The sequence below is a fragment of the Clinocottus analis genome, unplaced genomic scaffold, assembly GCF_023055335.1.
Source record: "Clinocottus analis isolate CAN_PGR_092001 unplaced genomic scaffold, fCliAna1.0.p SCAF_16, whole genome shotgun sequence".
Classification (NCBI taxonomy): Eukaryota; Metazoa; Chordata; class Actinopteri; order Perciformes; family Cottidae; genus Clinocottus; species Clinocottus analis.
Genome location: NW_027175887.1, coordinates 1,895,314 through 1,910,361, shown reverse-complemented (window position 1 = coordinate 1,910,361; position 15,048 = coordinate 1,895,314). Strand labels below are relative to the sequence as shown.

At 45.0% G+C, this 15,048-nt stretch overlaps 1 protein-coding gene across 1 annotated transcript in view; it reads left to right on the top strand.

The window, feature by feature from the left end:
• Positions 1-11,317, top strand: part of gng13b (guanine nucleotide binding protein (G protein), gamma 13b) — an 11,487-nt gene extending 170 nt beyond the window's left edge. Inside the window, exons 1-3 of the mRNA XM_068579179.1 lie at positions 1-432; positions 8,423-8,549; positions 10,743-11,317. The exon at positions 1-432 is cut by the window's left edge and continues 170 nt beyond it. Of these exons, the coding sequence (XP_068435280.1) occupies positions 8,452-8,549; positions 10,743-10,848 (204 nt within the window). The 5' untranslated portion in view covers positions 1-432; positions 8,423-8,451 and the 3' untranslated portion in view covers positions 10,849-11,317. The remainder of the gene's footprint in view (positions 433-8,422; positions 8,550-10,742) is intronic.
• Positions 11,318-15,048: the final 3,731 nt, after the last annotated feature.

Here is a 15,048-nt window from a genome sequence, read left to right as displayed (position 1 = left end):
AGCGGACTACCGGGCTAACTAACCGGGCTAACTAACCGGGCTAACTAACCGGGCTAACTAACCGGGTAAAGAGCGACTCCTCCGACTCTCCAGACGGCTTCAGACTGGTCGTCATCGTCTGTGTGTTTTTTTTTTTGTGTCTTCTTCTTCTTCTCTTTTTTTCCACTCCGGAGACTGCGGATTTTACCCTCGCTCTTTCGCAGAGGATACTGAGCGCGAGCCGCGATACACAAAGTGAGCGAACAGCAAGTCTGCAGTTGTCCGTCCTAAAGCGGGGAAGTGAGAAAAAAAAAAAATCCTCTCTCCGTGTGCCGGTCCAGCCGTCTTCTCTCCACCTCCACCTCTTCCTCCTCCTCTTCCTCCTCCTCCTCCGGTTTAACTGCACCGGTCAGACTCGGAAGGAGCAACAGCCTCTGCCGGCGCACCAGTGAGGTAAGAGATGCGACTGACCGTCACCACCACCGATAGTCACCTATAGTGACTGTACGACGGTGGTCGCTCACCGGGCCTGTTGTGGGGGTCCTCTTTTGTCTGAACACAGGCCTTAATGCAGCCTTTCAACAAATAAATAATAACCACCGCGTGTGAAACACAAGATGGGCAACAAACTGGCTGGACAATGTGTTTCTGTGTATGAGAAGAAGAAAAGAATAATGATTCAGGGTATGCAAGCTATGTGATCCCCTCTTTATTTAAAAGTGTACTTTGTACTGTCCACCTCCAGCCTCCCAACACACACACACACACGCATCACACACATATGAACCCACGAATATTACATAAAAGTTACCCTCCACTTCCTCCTCCTCCTCCCCCGTCTCTGTGCTTCACACCTGACCCCGCTTGAAGGTTTGAAGATGTTGGTCTTGTTGAGCTGCAGGGCCGGTCGAAGAGTGGAGCCGTCGGGCAGCGTTTTATAACAAGGGTACAAATGTCACACCATAGTAGCTCGGGTTCATTTAGCGCATGCCAGAGCAGCAGCTTTAAATATGCTAATTGGAAATTATATCGAGAAACAGATGCTATTTGTAACCACAAAAAACAGATTATGAGACAACGCGCTCCAGGATACTTGTGAAAGCCCCCCGGCCTCCTCCTCTGAGTCGGACATCCAGAATGAAAACGCCCGTGTCGTTTACTTGTTTTAGTCGTCTTTGTGGCGTCTCTCTGCATCTCTCTTTGTATTTACATTGTCTCTTTGTAGTTGTTTTGTTAATGGTATTTTACTCTTTGTGGTTGTTTTGCATGTCCGCGTAGTCATTTTCTGACTCTTAATCGTTGTTTTGCGTCTCTTTTTGAAGTCATAAATGACTCAAAATGTCTCTTATGTGGATGTGTAGTTGATACGTGTCTCTTTGTAGTCGTTTTGCATGTCCTTGTAATCATTTTCAGTCTATTTGTAGTTGTTTTGTGTGTCTTTGTCATCATCATATGTCTCTTTGTAGTTGTTTTGCATGTCCTTGTAGTCATTTTCAGTCTCATTGTAAACCTTTTGGGTGCCATTGTGGTCTTTGTAGCCCTTTTGTGTCTGGTGGTAGTTGTTTGGCTCCGCCCCTGGCTTCCTTTCTGGTTCCACCCAGCGGTCCAGCTCGTTTGGCTCCACATTATAACGGTTGTTTTTTGCGCTTCCATCTTCAAAAGTTGCGTATGGTCCCGAGGGACTGGAACCTCTCCATTTCGGTGGATTGCCGAATCAAAGTTTGTAGTTCAAGCCGATATTGATCCGATCCCATCGACTGGACTCGGCCCCATGTTGGCGGGGGCCGTGCTGGTGTGATATCAGCTGGACTGGTGCCAGCTGCCTCCGGGCTCATCGGAGTGCCGAAACAGACCGGCTGGTTGTGAAGAGCTGAAATACCGTCTGTCAGCGTCTGCCATTTATTCCCCTCAGCGGCATCTGAACGAGGAGCCTCCTTCCTTCTTTCTTAGCCTCCACTCTCGGCTGGTCAGGGGAGCTCTGCCTGTTCCTTTCTATTTTTAGTCTCTATTTACAATGCAGTAGCTATAGTGGCCCTCTCACTCTGTTTCCCTTCATCAGTCTCTTCCTGCCTCGCGTCTCATCCTCTCACTCCTGCACCCTTGTTCACTCACTCACTTTTCAGACGTTCCCCCCTCATCTTTTGGTTTCCTCCTTCAAGTTTTCTCCTTCTCCGCCATCATTGAGTCAGACGCAGCGACTCAACACATTGAGCATTCGTGCTGTAGCGGCTCGCCACACCTGCTGTCACGCACACATACAGTGTGTTGCTTTGTAAAGGCCGGGGAGACGAGGGGGTGGAGGTTAATCTCTGGATGCTTTTGACCCAAATCACCGCGCAACCTACATTACATACAGCCCCCTTAAACAATCACCCCACAGCCCCCACCACACACACACACACACACACACACACACACACACACACACACACACACACACACACACACACACACCAAAACATGTCTTTAAGCAGCAGCCTTTTGGATGCCGAGCCACACTACGACTGAACACCACCTTTTTTTTGAGGCTCGGAGAGTAGTTAATTATCTCTGAGAAAACACGCTGGAGATACAGGATTTGGCCTAAATTGCCTTCAAGCAGAGACGAAGAAGGAAAAAAGAAAAATGTTTGATTAGAAGATCTCGAAGAATAGTTTTTAATAAAGCAAATGTAATTAACTGGTTCATCATCTTCCGTAATTCCAGAGGAAAAACTTAAGGCGGCCCCCGACCTCCCTTAAAGCTCCACGTCCGCTAAAGTTCACAAGTGCACATCCGCCGACTGAGCTATAGGTTCACATCGGATTACCTCCGAGTCCCAATGTGGCAAATTTACATCAGCCAATTAGTATAAATGCCAGAAAAATGAGCATCGCTGGTACACCACTGGCATGACGAAACTGGACTGTTTCCAATGTCGGATTTCATGCAACGCACAGGCCACTGACACACACCAGGTTCAGACGGTTCACAGATAATGTAGAAAATCGACTGGAAGTTCATCTCTACAGTGACTTAGCAACCGGGTTGAGGACAATACATCACACAGTGCCCAGGGATCCAGGGCAGTAGATGAGGAACATGCAATCTATTTTGTGTGTGTGTTGCCATTACACTAGCAGCGTGACTCCAGGGATGGCAAAGTCGACAGCCGGTTTGTCATTTCAGTCCACCGCTCCGGTCCAGACTGTAATAGCTCCACAACGACGAGATGGATCGCCATGAACTTTAGCACAGACGTCCCATGGTCCGCTCAAAATGTCTTTGGCTGACTTTGGTGATTCCCTACACTTTTTCGGCTGAGATAATGTGTCCAAGACTTTGGTTTGGGACCGAATACCTAGCACATTTATAACATTCCAGAGAGCCTCAGCTGTACTGTGCGTTAAAGAGGAACTGCGGCCATTCTCTAAACTCATAAATGTAATTTGTATGGTCTGAGACAGTCCAGAAATATGAATAAACATGAACAATTCTGTTCCAAATCCAAAAACTTGAGCGCTTGACTCTAATTTGTGACGTCATTGAGTATAAAGTGTAGAGCTGCTTCTTGGTCTTCGGAGTAGCCCGGACTTTAAACCCAATGACATCACGAGTTTGAGACTTCTCTGCTTCCTGGCTTTGAGAGAGAGAGCAGCTGAGAAAACGACTCGACCTCCCTCTTGATTTATTATCACATTGTAAACATGAGTTTATGGCCTCATGCTCTTGTTTCAAGTCATTTAGTAAATGACGTTCCCATTGAGAGTCAAATAGGCCATAAAACAGGATATGCTTCAGGGCGGGGCCTTCTGTGATTGAAAGGTTGCTGTCGAATACGGCGTCTACGTCTAAATATGCTAACCTCTGACCACCGCTTACAAAAAGTAAAGACGGCGTTGGCCGTAATCCAAGATGGCGACGTCCGGACTCAAGGCTTCATAACGGCGGTCCAGATAGACAGAAAGAATAACCATGAAAAAAATTAAAATCCAACGTGTCCAACCTCTTCAGTAGCGTGAAAGGAGCTTTGAGGAGTGCTGATGTCGTCCATGTGACAGTAAACAGACAAATGTTCATGAGAATGGTTTATATTCATTTTATTTACATATATATATTGGTCGTTGAATAAAACTACACAAGTGTCTTTCAATATGCCGGCTGGTTTGGATGGGATGGTTACTGTGGAGGGTTTTCATCAGTAACAACCATAATAGCTCCTGGCAGGGCAACAGAGAGAGAGAGATTGATCACGTGTGGGAGCATTGGATTAAGTGTTTTGAAATCTGTGCAACTGGACAGGAAGCACTTAGTGCGGAGGCATCTGTGGAAGACGGCAGGGCACGGATGGAAAACAGATACGAGAGAGTGATGAGAGGAAGACAGTGAGAATACATCACGGGGGGGCGGGACCTGCCTGGACTAATATCTTTGATTTAAACCTGTCGGTGCAAGACAACTGTGAGCCACATGGCAATGCTCATTTCCATGATTTGCAATATAATTAGTTACCCTGCGGGGTTGTCCAGAGCTTAACGTTTGCTCAGGTGTTCATTAGCTGGTAGGATGTGGAAGATAAACAAGGAGATACACGGGGTGGCTATTGAGCAGACGAGAGGCGAGGTAATCTGAGACAAGGCATTGAGAAAGGAGAGAGAATGGGGACAATATGATGGAAACGGACGGTGGATTGATGAGTGACGGGAGAGAAACGTTGCGCTTTCACATCAAGGCTTTATTTGAAATCCAATTCTAACATATTCAAACTATTTATAGTACCTCATGCAAAACTATGAGCATGTGGTGCATTCCCACTGCATAATATGTGGGTTTTTGTATGTGAGACATGCACAGGTGTGTCGTACATGAGACCTCACTGGACTCAACCCCGCCACCTGTCCAACGGTGCGCTGCGAGACGGCTTGAATATTTGACCGCTGGATGAAATAACTACCAAGGACAGCGAGAGACTTCAAGGCAGTTAGGAGGGAAAACGCAGCTGCTCACATATACGATGTACAAACGTTCGACACTAAATGATTGGAGAACATTCATTTGCCTTCAAATGAAAATAAAAAAAAATAATCTGTTTAAATTGAGAGGACCAAATGGTGATCATGATTATTGTTTTCTTTCTGTCCTGCACTCTCTCAAAGTAAACATAGTTTTCTATTAGTAAGTGAGAAAAGGAGACGGCCATTGAGGTAGGGCCCGGGGGAAAGAGATGGACGGAGCAGACAAATAGAGGGGAGAGATGGAGGGAGGGGAAAACAGGGACGAAAGAGAACAGAAAGAGGAAAAGCTTTCAATCCTCCGGTCGTCTCTGGAGGACGCTGCTGAAGCCTGATCTCAGCCATCTCGCTGCCTCTCCAATATTGGTAGTACACACACACACACACACACACACACACTTCCTCATACAATATTGCACCTGGTGTTTTCCTCAACCTCACAGAAGAACACACACAGACACACACTTCACAAACTCATTATGCCCGTCTCGCCTTATTGAGCCATAACCTTTTCTCGTCTCTCCTGGTGGTGAAATAGTGACATATGAGACCATAGACGGTGTGTAAGGAGTGGACGCCACCCGTTGGTTTGTGGGACGCCGCTCTGAAGCCTCGAGTTCGGCGATTTTTGCCGCCGCCGTCTTGAATTACAGCCGTCGCCATGTTTTTCTTTTTTTTTTTGCAGCCAGTGAACAGAGGTTATCATATGTGGACACGGAAGAGTGACGTAGTGACACCGTATACGTCTCAGGTAGAGGGAGTGACCTGTCAATCACAGTTAGACCCGCCCTGAAGCGGACTCCACTTTATCACTTTAATGGCGGCTGTAGCTCATGGGGAGGAGTAGTCGTCCTGAAACCGAAAGGTCGCCGGTTCGATTCCCCAGTCCCCCCACAGTTTGTATGTCGTAGTGTCCCTGAGCAAGACACTGAACCCCGAGTTGCTCCTGGGAGCTTTTCAGCTGCCCACTGCTTGTAAATTGCTATGTATGCGTTAAATGCAGAGAGCAAATCTCATGTATGTACGTAAAACTTGTATTATGACAAAAAGAAAGTTTCTTCTTCTTAAATCTCTGAGCAACCAGCTCCTCATTCAGAGCAATCTGTGAGGTTTGACAGGTAGGACCGTGATTTACTACATGAACATGCTGTATTGAAGAAGACCTGGAACTAGAGATTGAGCCATAAACTCACAATGTTTACTGAGGGAATACATCAAGAGAGAAGTAGAGTCGTTTTCTCATAGACGTCTATACAATCGGACATCGCTGGTTGCGTTGGGCTGAATGTGGAACCAGTAAATCTGATTCATACAACTGGCCGTCGCTTTTTCTAGCGGTTGGTCTCTGTGCGATCGGGCCTTTCACTTTTAGATAAAAAAGGCAGATGATTGATTCATTCTCTTCCAACATCTTAAATATATCCATCCTGAGGGATTGGTATGAAACATTGCTTTCCAATATGTAGCAACAGTATCTAGAAGAAACGCATGTATGTAGTTATCATTAGATTCCTGTTTTTATGTATATTTTTAGCTACTTTGCATTCGGATAAAAATAGACATCGAGAGTTTTTCATAGCTGTTTATGTAAATGTGGCTCATTAGCAGCCTGACCATTCGGTGAAGTAGGCGTTGAGTTCGGAGCAGCTATTTCCCGCCTCGCCGTGCCCCCTCACTCACTAAACTGTCATAAAGGACAATTGCGTAATATCAAGTATTATTTAATGCCCCTTAAAATAATACCATTGTTGTTTCGGTGCTGGAGCTCCTCAGTGGGATCGATTCTGAGTGCAGACCAGACAAGAGCTCGGCTCATCCGAATCCTCAAATGACTCACACACACACACACACACACACACACACACACACACACACACACACACATTCAAGGGTACACCAATACTAGTACACACACAAGAGGGAAAGAAGAGTATTGTTGAGAGGGTATAGTGGACATAGAGCGTGGGTGGGGAGTGATAGAGAGAGGAGGGAGGGAGGGAGAGAAGGAGGGAGAGAGGGAAGGAGGAAGAAAGAGAGGGAGGGAGGGAGGGAGGAACAGACAAAGAAAAGATGCAGTGGATGAGAATGGAAGCAATATTGCTGTAGAAGAGTTGACAACTGACATGTTTGTCTTTCTTGCCTGCAATGTCCCGAATTACAAATTCCAGCTACGAATGATATATAAATAATGAGTAATGTGTTTTCCTGATCTTTACATATGAGATAGAGGTGCAAAATGGCCATAACCCACAATACATTTCACTGTAACCCAACCAAATGTGTGTGTGTGTGCCAGGCTATGTGTATATGCTGTGATTAAAGGCTGTGTTGGTGAGCGTTAGTGTTAGCGTTAGCTAGCCATGACTTTGACCTGGCTCCGTGCATCTTTTTCCCTCACGCCCAAGGCTACACTGATAGCACCGTATCACCGCACTATAAATACATTTGAGTTCTGTCACCTACAGAAAGACACCGTGCAACACTCAAGCTACAACTTCAGGTTCGGATTCAGTCTTTCGTTGATTCGCGGCTTCTCCTACTCGCTTAGAGTTTTGGGGCGTGGTGAATATGAGCAGTCACAGAGCACATTACTGATGCATTAAAGACCTCAGAGCGAGGCCTGGCTTTACTGTGCTGGTTGAGTAGCTTGGAGTTTAAGTAGTTTTAAGAACTCAGCACTCGCTGGTGTCTTACACAGAAACTGTAGCAGCCTTGAGGCTTTCATGCACTCCTAATCACCAGTACCAGTGATCTGGTGTTTCAGATAACTCAAAATATATATATGTGTGTGTGTGTGTGTGTGTGTGTGTGTGTGTGTGTGTGTGTGTGTGTGTGTGTGTGTGTGTGTGTGTGTGTTTCCTGCAGAAATGGTACCCCTGGTTGGAATCACATAATAATCACCAGCAGCCTAAAGCTGAATTACTGCCCTCGATGTGGTCAGGCGTGTGGTGGGGGGGCGGGCACTCATCTCACGGAGTGAAGTTTTGTGTTGGGACGCCACTATATTTTAAAAGCACACGCAATGGGATGGGGAAGGGGGGGATTGAGGGCAAATGGAAAGAAATGGGACACAACTACAGGCTGTCCTTTTTTTTCGGCACAGAAGCACAAACTATTCTCTGCCTGTCCGGTGTTGAATATCAGCTGCTCTACTCTGACCTGCGTTCGATGTGAGTGGCAGCACGGAAGAAATTAACCGAAATTTCGAATATTCGCGTAATTTAATTTGTCATCTTCATCAAACCTGAGGAAACGTGCAGCCCCAAAGGACACAACCTCTGTATCCTGTGGCGTTAAGTGGGTCTGTTTGTACTCTTAACGTTTAATGGCCTCCCCCCCACCCACCTCCCTCCACCCCCGGTGTAGCACGGGTGCATGGAGTGTGTCCAACTACTGTGTCACAGTATTGTGTGCTTCATAACTTTAACTGTCCCCTCCCTCGCTGTGTGCAGGTAGAAGAGCCCCACGTCCAGCTGCAGCCATGGATGAGATGGACCTGCCCCAGATGAAGAAGGAAGTGGAGAGCCTCAAGTACCAGCTGGCCTTCAAACGAGAGAAGTCCTCCAAAACAGTGACTGAGTGAGTAGTTGGCTCGACAAGCGAAGAGTTCAAACCCTCAAAAAGCCATTGGGATGGATAGCTCTGAAATTAAATAGCTTTGTTTTTGCCAGTGTGTAGCATTTATGAAGGTTTTTCATTTCATCTCGACCTAAAGCACACAGAGAAACATTGAAAAAAAAGTGTTAAAATTGGACACTTTTCCATAAGCCAAACCACTTATTCTATTCAGGGTCGCGGGGGCGCTGGAGCCGATCCCAGCTGACATTGAGCGAAGGCAGGATCCACCCTGGACTCAGTTTATATCAGGTCAAAATTTGCTGCATTAAGTTTGTCTTTTCAAGCCAAGCTTTTTTCAGCAGAAATTAGCTTAGCTAAGCAAAAAGTCCAGAAATGGGGAAACGGCTAGTTCAAAAGTAACACAAAAATATATTTATTTTCTTACCTTTTACCAACACACAACTGCCACTGTAACAACAACATCGTTGTAAACATACAGTCCGTTGCGTTCAAACCGAAAAAGCCAGAAATTAGACCTTTACATTAAATCCAACGGGACTGGTCAGTGTGGCAGCTGGCAGCTTTATACACAGACGGCTCCATGACTACCGAGCAAACCACATCTGCCAAAGAAGGCTGTGTGATACGGTTGAAGGCTCTGGAATAAGTGCTTAAGTGGACCTCGGGTTGGGATTGTTTAACCAGCGGCTGCTCACGAGCTCGATCAAGTATTCACTGGTTTATTCAATTACACACCAATATAAACGGAAAAGATATCTGCTGTTGTTCACTGCGATAAGTACAGTGATGACATGAACACAATGAGTGTGACAGCATTAGTCACTCCACAGCAATAAAACAGTGATATGGCTTCATTAACTAATGCTGCCTCGAGGGCTATTGAGACAATGGCGGCGCACGCCAAATCATTAAGCAGAAGCTGCGGCTGTCATTAGGTTCTGTTCAGCGCTCTCTTTGTCCGTCTCATGCGCTCACTGCAGCGGCGGCACATTAATCAAGGGAGCTCAGAAGAAACACTTCTGAGGCGTCCACAGACTCGCTGTGTCTCATGTCCAGAAGTATTCAGGGCTGAAACTGTTGTGCATCTAAAAAAAGAACACTGAAGAAAAAGAACAACAATTATATAGACTATATTCACTTGAAAGTACTGTTAGGGGTAAAGAACTGAATTTAAATAACATATTATTAATTTTTGCGAATAAGAAGTTCAATTCCTGAGAAAATGAAATGCACCTTTGCCAATTTGAGTCCCCTCAATGGCAAATTCACAGAATGGATTTTTGTCCTCAAACAGCACCATTTGGTTTTCGATTCATAAAAGATATTACACAAGCGACATTATGCTAACAATATTGCGCTAGCGAAATTATGCTAACATTATTGCGCTAGAGACATTACGCTGACGGAATTACGCCTACAATATTACGCTGATGATAACAATGTTCCGCTAACAATGTTACACCAACAATGTTACACCAACAATGTTACACCAACAATGTTACGCCAACAATGTTACGCTAACAATGTTACGCTAACAATGTTACGCTAACAATGTTACGCTAACAATGTTACACCAACAATGTTAGGCCAACAATGTTACGCTAACAATGTTACGCCAACAATGTTACGCTAACAATGTTACGCCAACAATGTTACGCCAACAATGTTACGCCAACAATGTTACGCCAACAATGTTACGCTAACAATGTTACGCTAACAATGTTACGCCAACAATGTTACGCTAACAATGTTACGCCAACAATGTTACGCTAACAATGTTACGCTAACAATGTTACGCCAACAATGTTACGCTAACAATGTCACGCTAACAATGTCACGCTAACAATGTCACGCTAACGATGTCCCGCTAACAATGTTACGCGAACAACATTACACAAACAAAAAGACGAGGCGATTAATTGATTAAAAATATGTATATTTACATAGTTTTTTACTCAAATCTCTCTTCATTTTCTTTGACAATAAACATTAATTCAGCAGCTGAGCATATCAGGACTGCGCTCTTACCGATGACAACAGCGCTTCTAAAAGAAGCAAAGGGATATTTTGAAATGTTCTCTCTCTCTTTCTTGCCTTGCACGGAACAAAAGGGAGAACGTAGATAGAGGAGGGATTGTGGCGATAAACCTCCTCTGGAATTTGAAAAATGTCTCTCTCTCTCTCTCCATGAAGTTTGGTGAAGTGGATAGAGGACGGCGTCCCGGAGGATCCCTTCCTGAACCCGGAGCTGATGAAGAACAACCCGTGGGTGGAGAAAGGAAAGTGCATCCTTCTCTAGAAGAAACCAACCGCCACAAGCTTTCACCTTGAACCACTCTGACCAACACGCACCTACCGATGAGCCCTCGGGCCTGACCCTCCTGTCCCCCGGCCTGTGAGGGCCACGGCGGGACGACGCCTCCCAACCTCTCACCTTGAATGTACGACAGCTGACGTCCCTCCACCTTCCCCCGACTTCCCCGAACACACACTCCAACAAGGGCACAGAGACACACACACACACACTCCAAACTCTGGGTTTTTCTCCCCCCGACCACCACACATCCACTGCAAGTTTATTCCTGCCACGGCGATTGCGTACGATATATGATGATCAATACTCCTATTACATGTCTCTGTATGATATATGATATTTATGCAGCTGCCAGTTGACACGCTTTCTACGATCTCTACTCTTCATTGTGTGCATAGCACTTTTTTTCTCTTCCATTTTTGATGAGTTGTAATAAACTGTCGTCACACTCTCACTGCCAGACTGACCGTGGATCAGCCCGGGGGGAACGTTGAGCTGTAAACCACTTGCTCTTACAAAGTGATCATAAAAACTAGGTTTTTGGTACATTTTAATAAGGAAGTCAATGGATTGTGCAAGTCTGTGGTTAACAAACTAACTAACAAGAAGCTATAATGATTCATAGTTAAATGACGACACAACCCTAACCGTTAATACAACAATTACATGACTATATTGGCTTACAGACGATGGTTTTACTCCCCAAACTCTCTCTCAAACGACTATCCGTAACATCACGTGAACACAATTGGAATCTTGGACGCAAATCTGACGGCTGTCCAACGCGGTGCCGTCGTCTGCATGTACTGCAACGTCATGAGTTTCATTAACACCCGTTTTACATCTTGATTGGTTCTTGTGCTGCATTTACAAATGACGACATAATTGCATAACTACGTCAATATGTTAACCGCAGACAAATAAATGACGCCACTCTCACAGGTCCAATTTTTGGTCTGACAAAAAAGACGAATCCCGATGATTTGTCGCGTGGAAACAAGCGCATGAACGGCGGGTGTCCGTGAGCTTAACACAAACTAGTCTGACCGCCTGACCGTGGAGGACGATAAGAAACCACGAGGAACAAACGGAAGAAAGATGCGGCGTGACAGCGGGATTGTGCGACTCCTCAACAACTCTTTGTGTGTCTGTTCGGCTTGAGCGACGCGTGGTTATCTACATTCTTTGAGACCTGCAGCCGCCGGTGCTTCTGCCCCCGGTGTCTCCAGGTCAGGAGGTTTCATAGCAGCTCTGTTTGTGTTGAGCTCTGGGTCTCTGGGGGGTCGTCCGGGTTGAGTTTACTGCTCCTCTTCCTTAGTGACAGCCCCTGAGGACACACAAACACACACTCTCTCTCCACACATGTACAGACAGACCCCTTTAACTTAATTTATTAACTTATTGATCTTTACTTGCTTTAATTATTTATTGATGAGACCTTTCGGTCACCTTAGTTTTTCCGTCCTGTGTCTGCGCCTCCTCCTCCTCCTCATACCACAACGCGAAAGGAAAAAAAAAATGGACGACACCTCGCCAGATCACCATCTACTACTGCCTTGTACACAGTTTCCTTAAAACGAGAATGTAAATACATGGCATGATAACCACTGACCTCAGCATCGGCCTGTGTGTGCGTGCACGTGACTGTCGCTGTGTGTTTTTGTGTGTGTTACACAAATACATTTTTAGGCTCCCTCGTGGATTGTGAAACACGCACGCACATACTGTACACGCACATACTGTACACGCACACACACAGGCAGGCCAGAGGCCGAGAAGATCAACAGCACACACACGCACACACACACACACACACACACACACACACACACACACACACATACACACACGCGCTGCTTGTTGAGAATGTGCATGAGCGGCGGGATCTCTGAATGGCTTGGGACAGGGAGCCTCACATCATCTCAGTACTGTAATGAGTCTCATTATATACGTTTCCCCGAAGGCGACTCATCGCTTGGAGGACTTCAGTCCCATAACATGTAACCTTAAATATTGAATTTTCTTCTTTTAAAAATAACTGAAATTCCAGCATACGATCCACGGCGTGGTTCTAATTTGTTTGTTTTTATCGAACACGCCATCTCCGACCTGCACTCCATCACGGCCGTTCACATGACTTCCTCTTTTAATCCAAGGTGCTTGGAGATGTGGCGCTCTTGTCGCGCCTGCTGTTACCAAGCAACCGGAAACCGGCACGCTGCCACGGCGATGATGATGACGATGACGCGGTCTCACTCGCTGACGAAACAAAATTCGATGGTTGTCCGTTTTGGCTGACCTTTCAACCGGATGTTGTGACGTCCTCGGACGGAAAAGGTTGAAAAGTTAGCGGGACGGATCGTAAAACATATTTTTAAAAAAAACAGATATCCTCCGGCTGTGATTGGCTGTTCCCTCGTCACGTGACACGCTGCAGACAAACAGGTGCTTGAGATCGCCCGGGAACAGCGAGGAGCGCTTGGTAACGTTTGCACGTGGCAACATTCGCTGCAGCTTTTGAGTCGCCTGCCGCACGTCCACACTGTCAACAATGGATTTGAGGGCGCAAAAAACAATCCTGCAGCATGTGAACGACCCCTTAGCAAAGACTCCATCCCATCATACCGACATGTTTTAGATTTATTAGTGTACTCTTTTTGTGAAGAGGAAGAAAAAAGAAATGTAAATGGTATGGCTGTAGCTGAAGTGAGGCCAGACGATAAGCATATATGCAACATGACGACTCCCAGCGGAGCGTTTTGAGGCTCCGTGGTTCACTGGCATGTACAGGTCGACACCTCGCTTACTTTGCTTTTATTTCATTTAACATTTTACGATGTGTGTTTACTAGTTGACAGAATGATACTTAAGCTTTGCGTTAAAATATAGCCTTGTAATTTCATGATTAATGCATGTAATTGAGCTTTTAAAACGGCTTCCGTGGTGTAAGGACATGAAGTTCTGAGCTTCAGGTTTGTAGCTTTTCCGGCGTTAGGCTCACGTTTGTTCCCTCTGCCGACATGATCTCACGACTCAGCGGTGTGAAACTTTTTTTCTTTGTTTCATTGCTCTTACAACGCCGCTGGAAAAGCAACAAATGCCGCTCCAGAAGTACGTGAGAGGAGTCCTGAGTCCGCCTGCCCCTTCTCTGTTTCCTGTTCAGCAACTGTAACTTTATTTGGTTTGTTTTTCTATAACCTGAACGTGCGTACGTATGTAAGTTATTACTATTACGGTGACAGCATAAAATCTTGTCTAAATATCTAGCAACATATTCCTTGTGAGAGTGCTTTGGGAAAGAAGAAAAAAATATTATGCATCAGAACAAGTCCTAGTGTAAAGATGACAATGAGCAATAAATTGAGATCATTTTTTATTGAATGTTTTACAAAAAACATTTATCTTACTGAATAAAGTAGAAGATTTTTAGACAATTTGCTTGGTCTCTGTGTGATTTGTATCAACTGTGGAAGCGAAATGGCAATCTCAAAGAAAAGAGTGGCCTGGTTCAGACCTTTGGATCACTTCCAACTTTATTTGTTGGGCCAAAACAATACAAAACAACCCAATCTCTAAGCCAGAAACTTGATAAGTGACAATAATCTGTCTGATTAGCAATTTCACAATACGAGAGGCAGGAAAAGAGAAAGGGAGAGGCACACATATTAATATGTTTTACATTATACATGATAATGCAAAGGTCATAAAAAAAGAAGAAAAAGTTGAATTTCTTTGACAAAAAATTGGAAAGCAATGGAATCTAATACATACAACGTGTTTGTGTTACCAATGTTGGAAAAACAAAATGGAACTACAATATTTTTTGCAGTACTTATTAACCCTTTTTGTAGAAATAGGATGGTTTAATGTAATACCCCTTGATGCTACGGACCTGTGGGGTCTAAGCTAATCCATCCCAACGACAACCTTGTGTCTACATTACAATAATGGATATTGGACGCAACATTTGCATGATGAGTCATCAGAATGTGTGTTATCGTTTTCCAGGTAATGACGACGTCTAAACCCAGAAATCCTCAAACAAATGATAAAGAAACAAAACCTTCTGTAAAACTCAGAGACTCAAGGCTTTTATGACATTTCATCATTCTTGGTCTGGGTCTGAAGTCAGTTGGCTATCTCGCTAACCGGCTAAACAGTTATCATGGTAAGCTGCCACAAAAG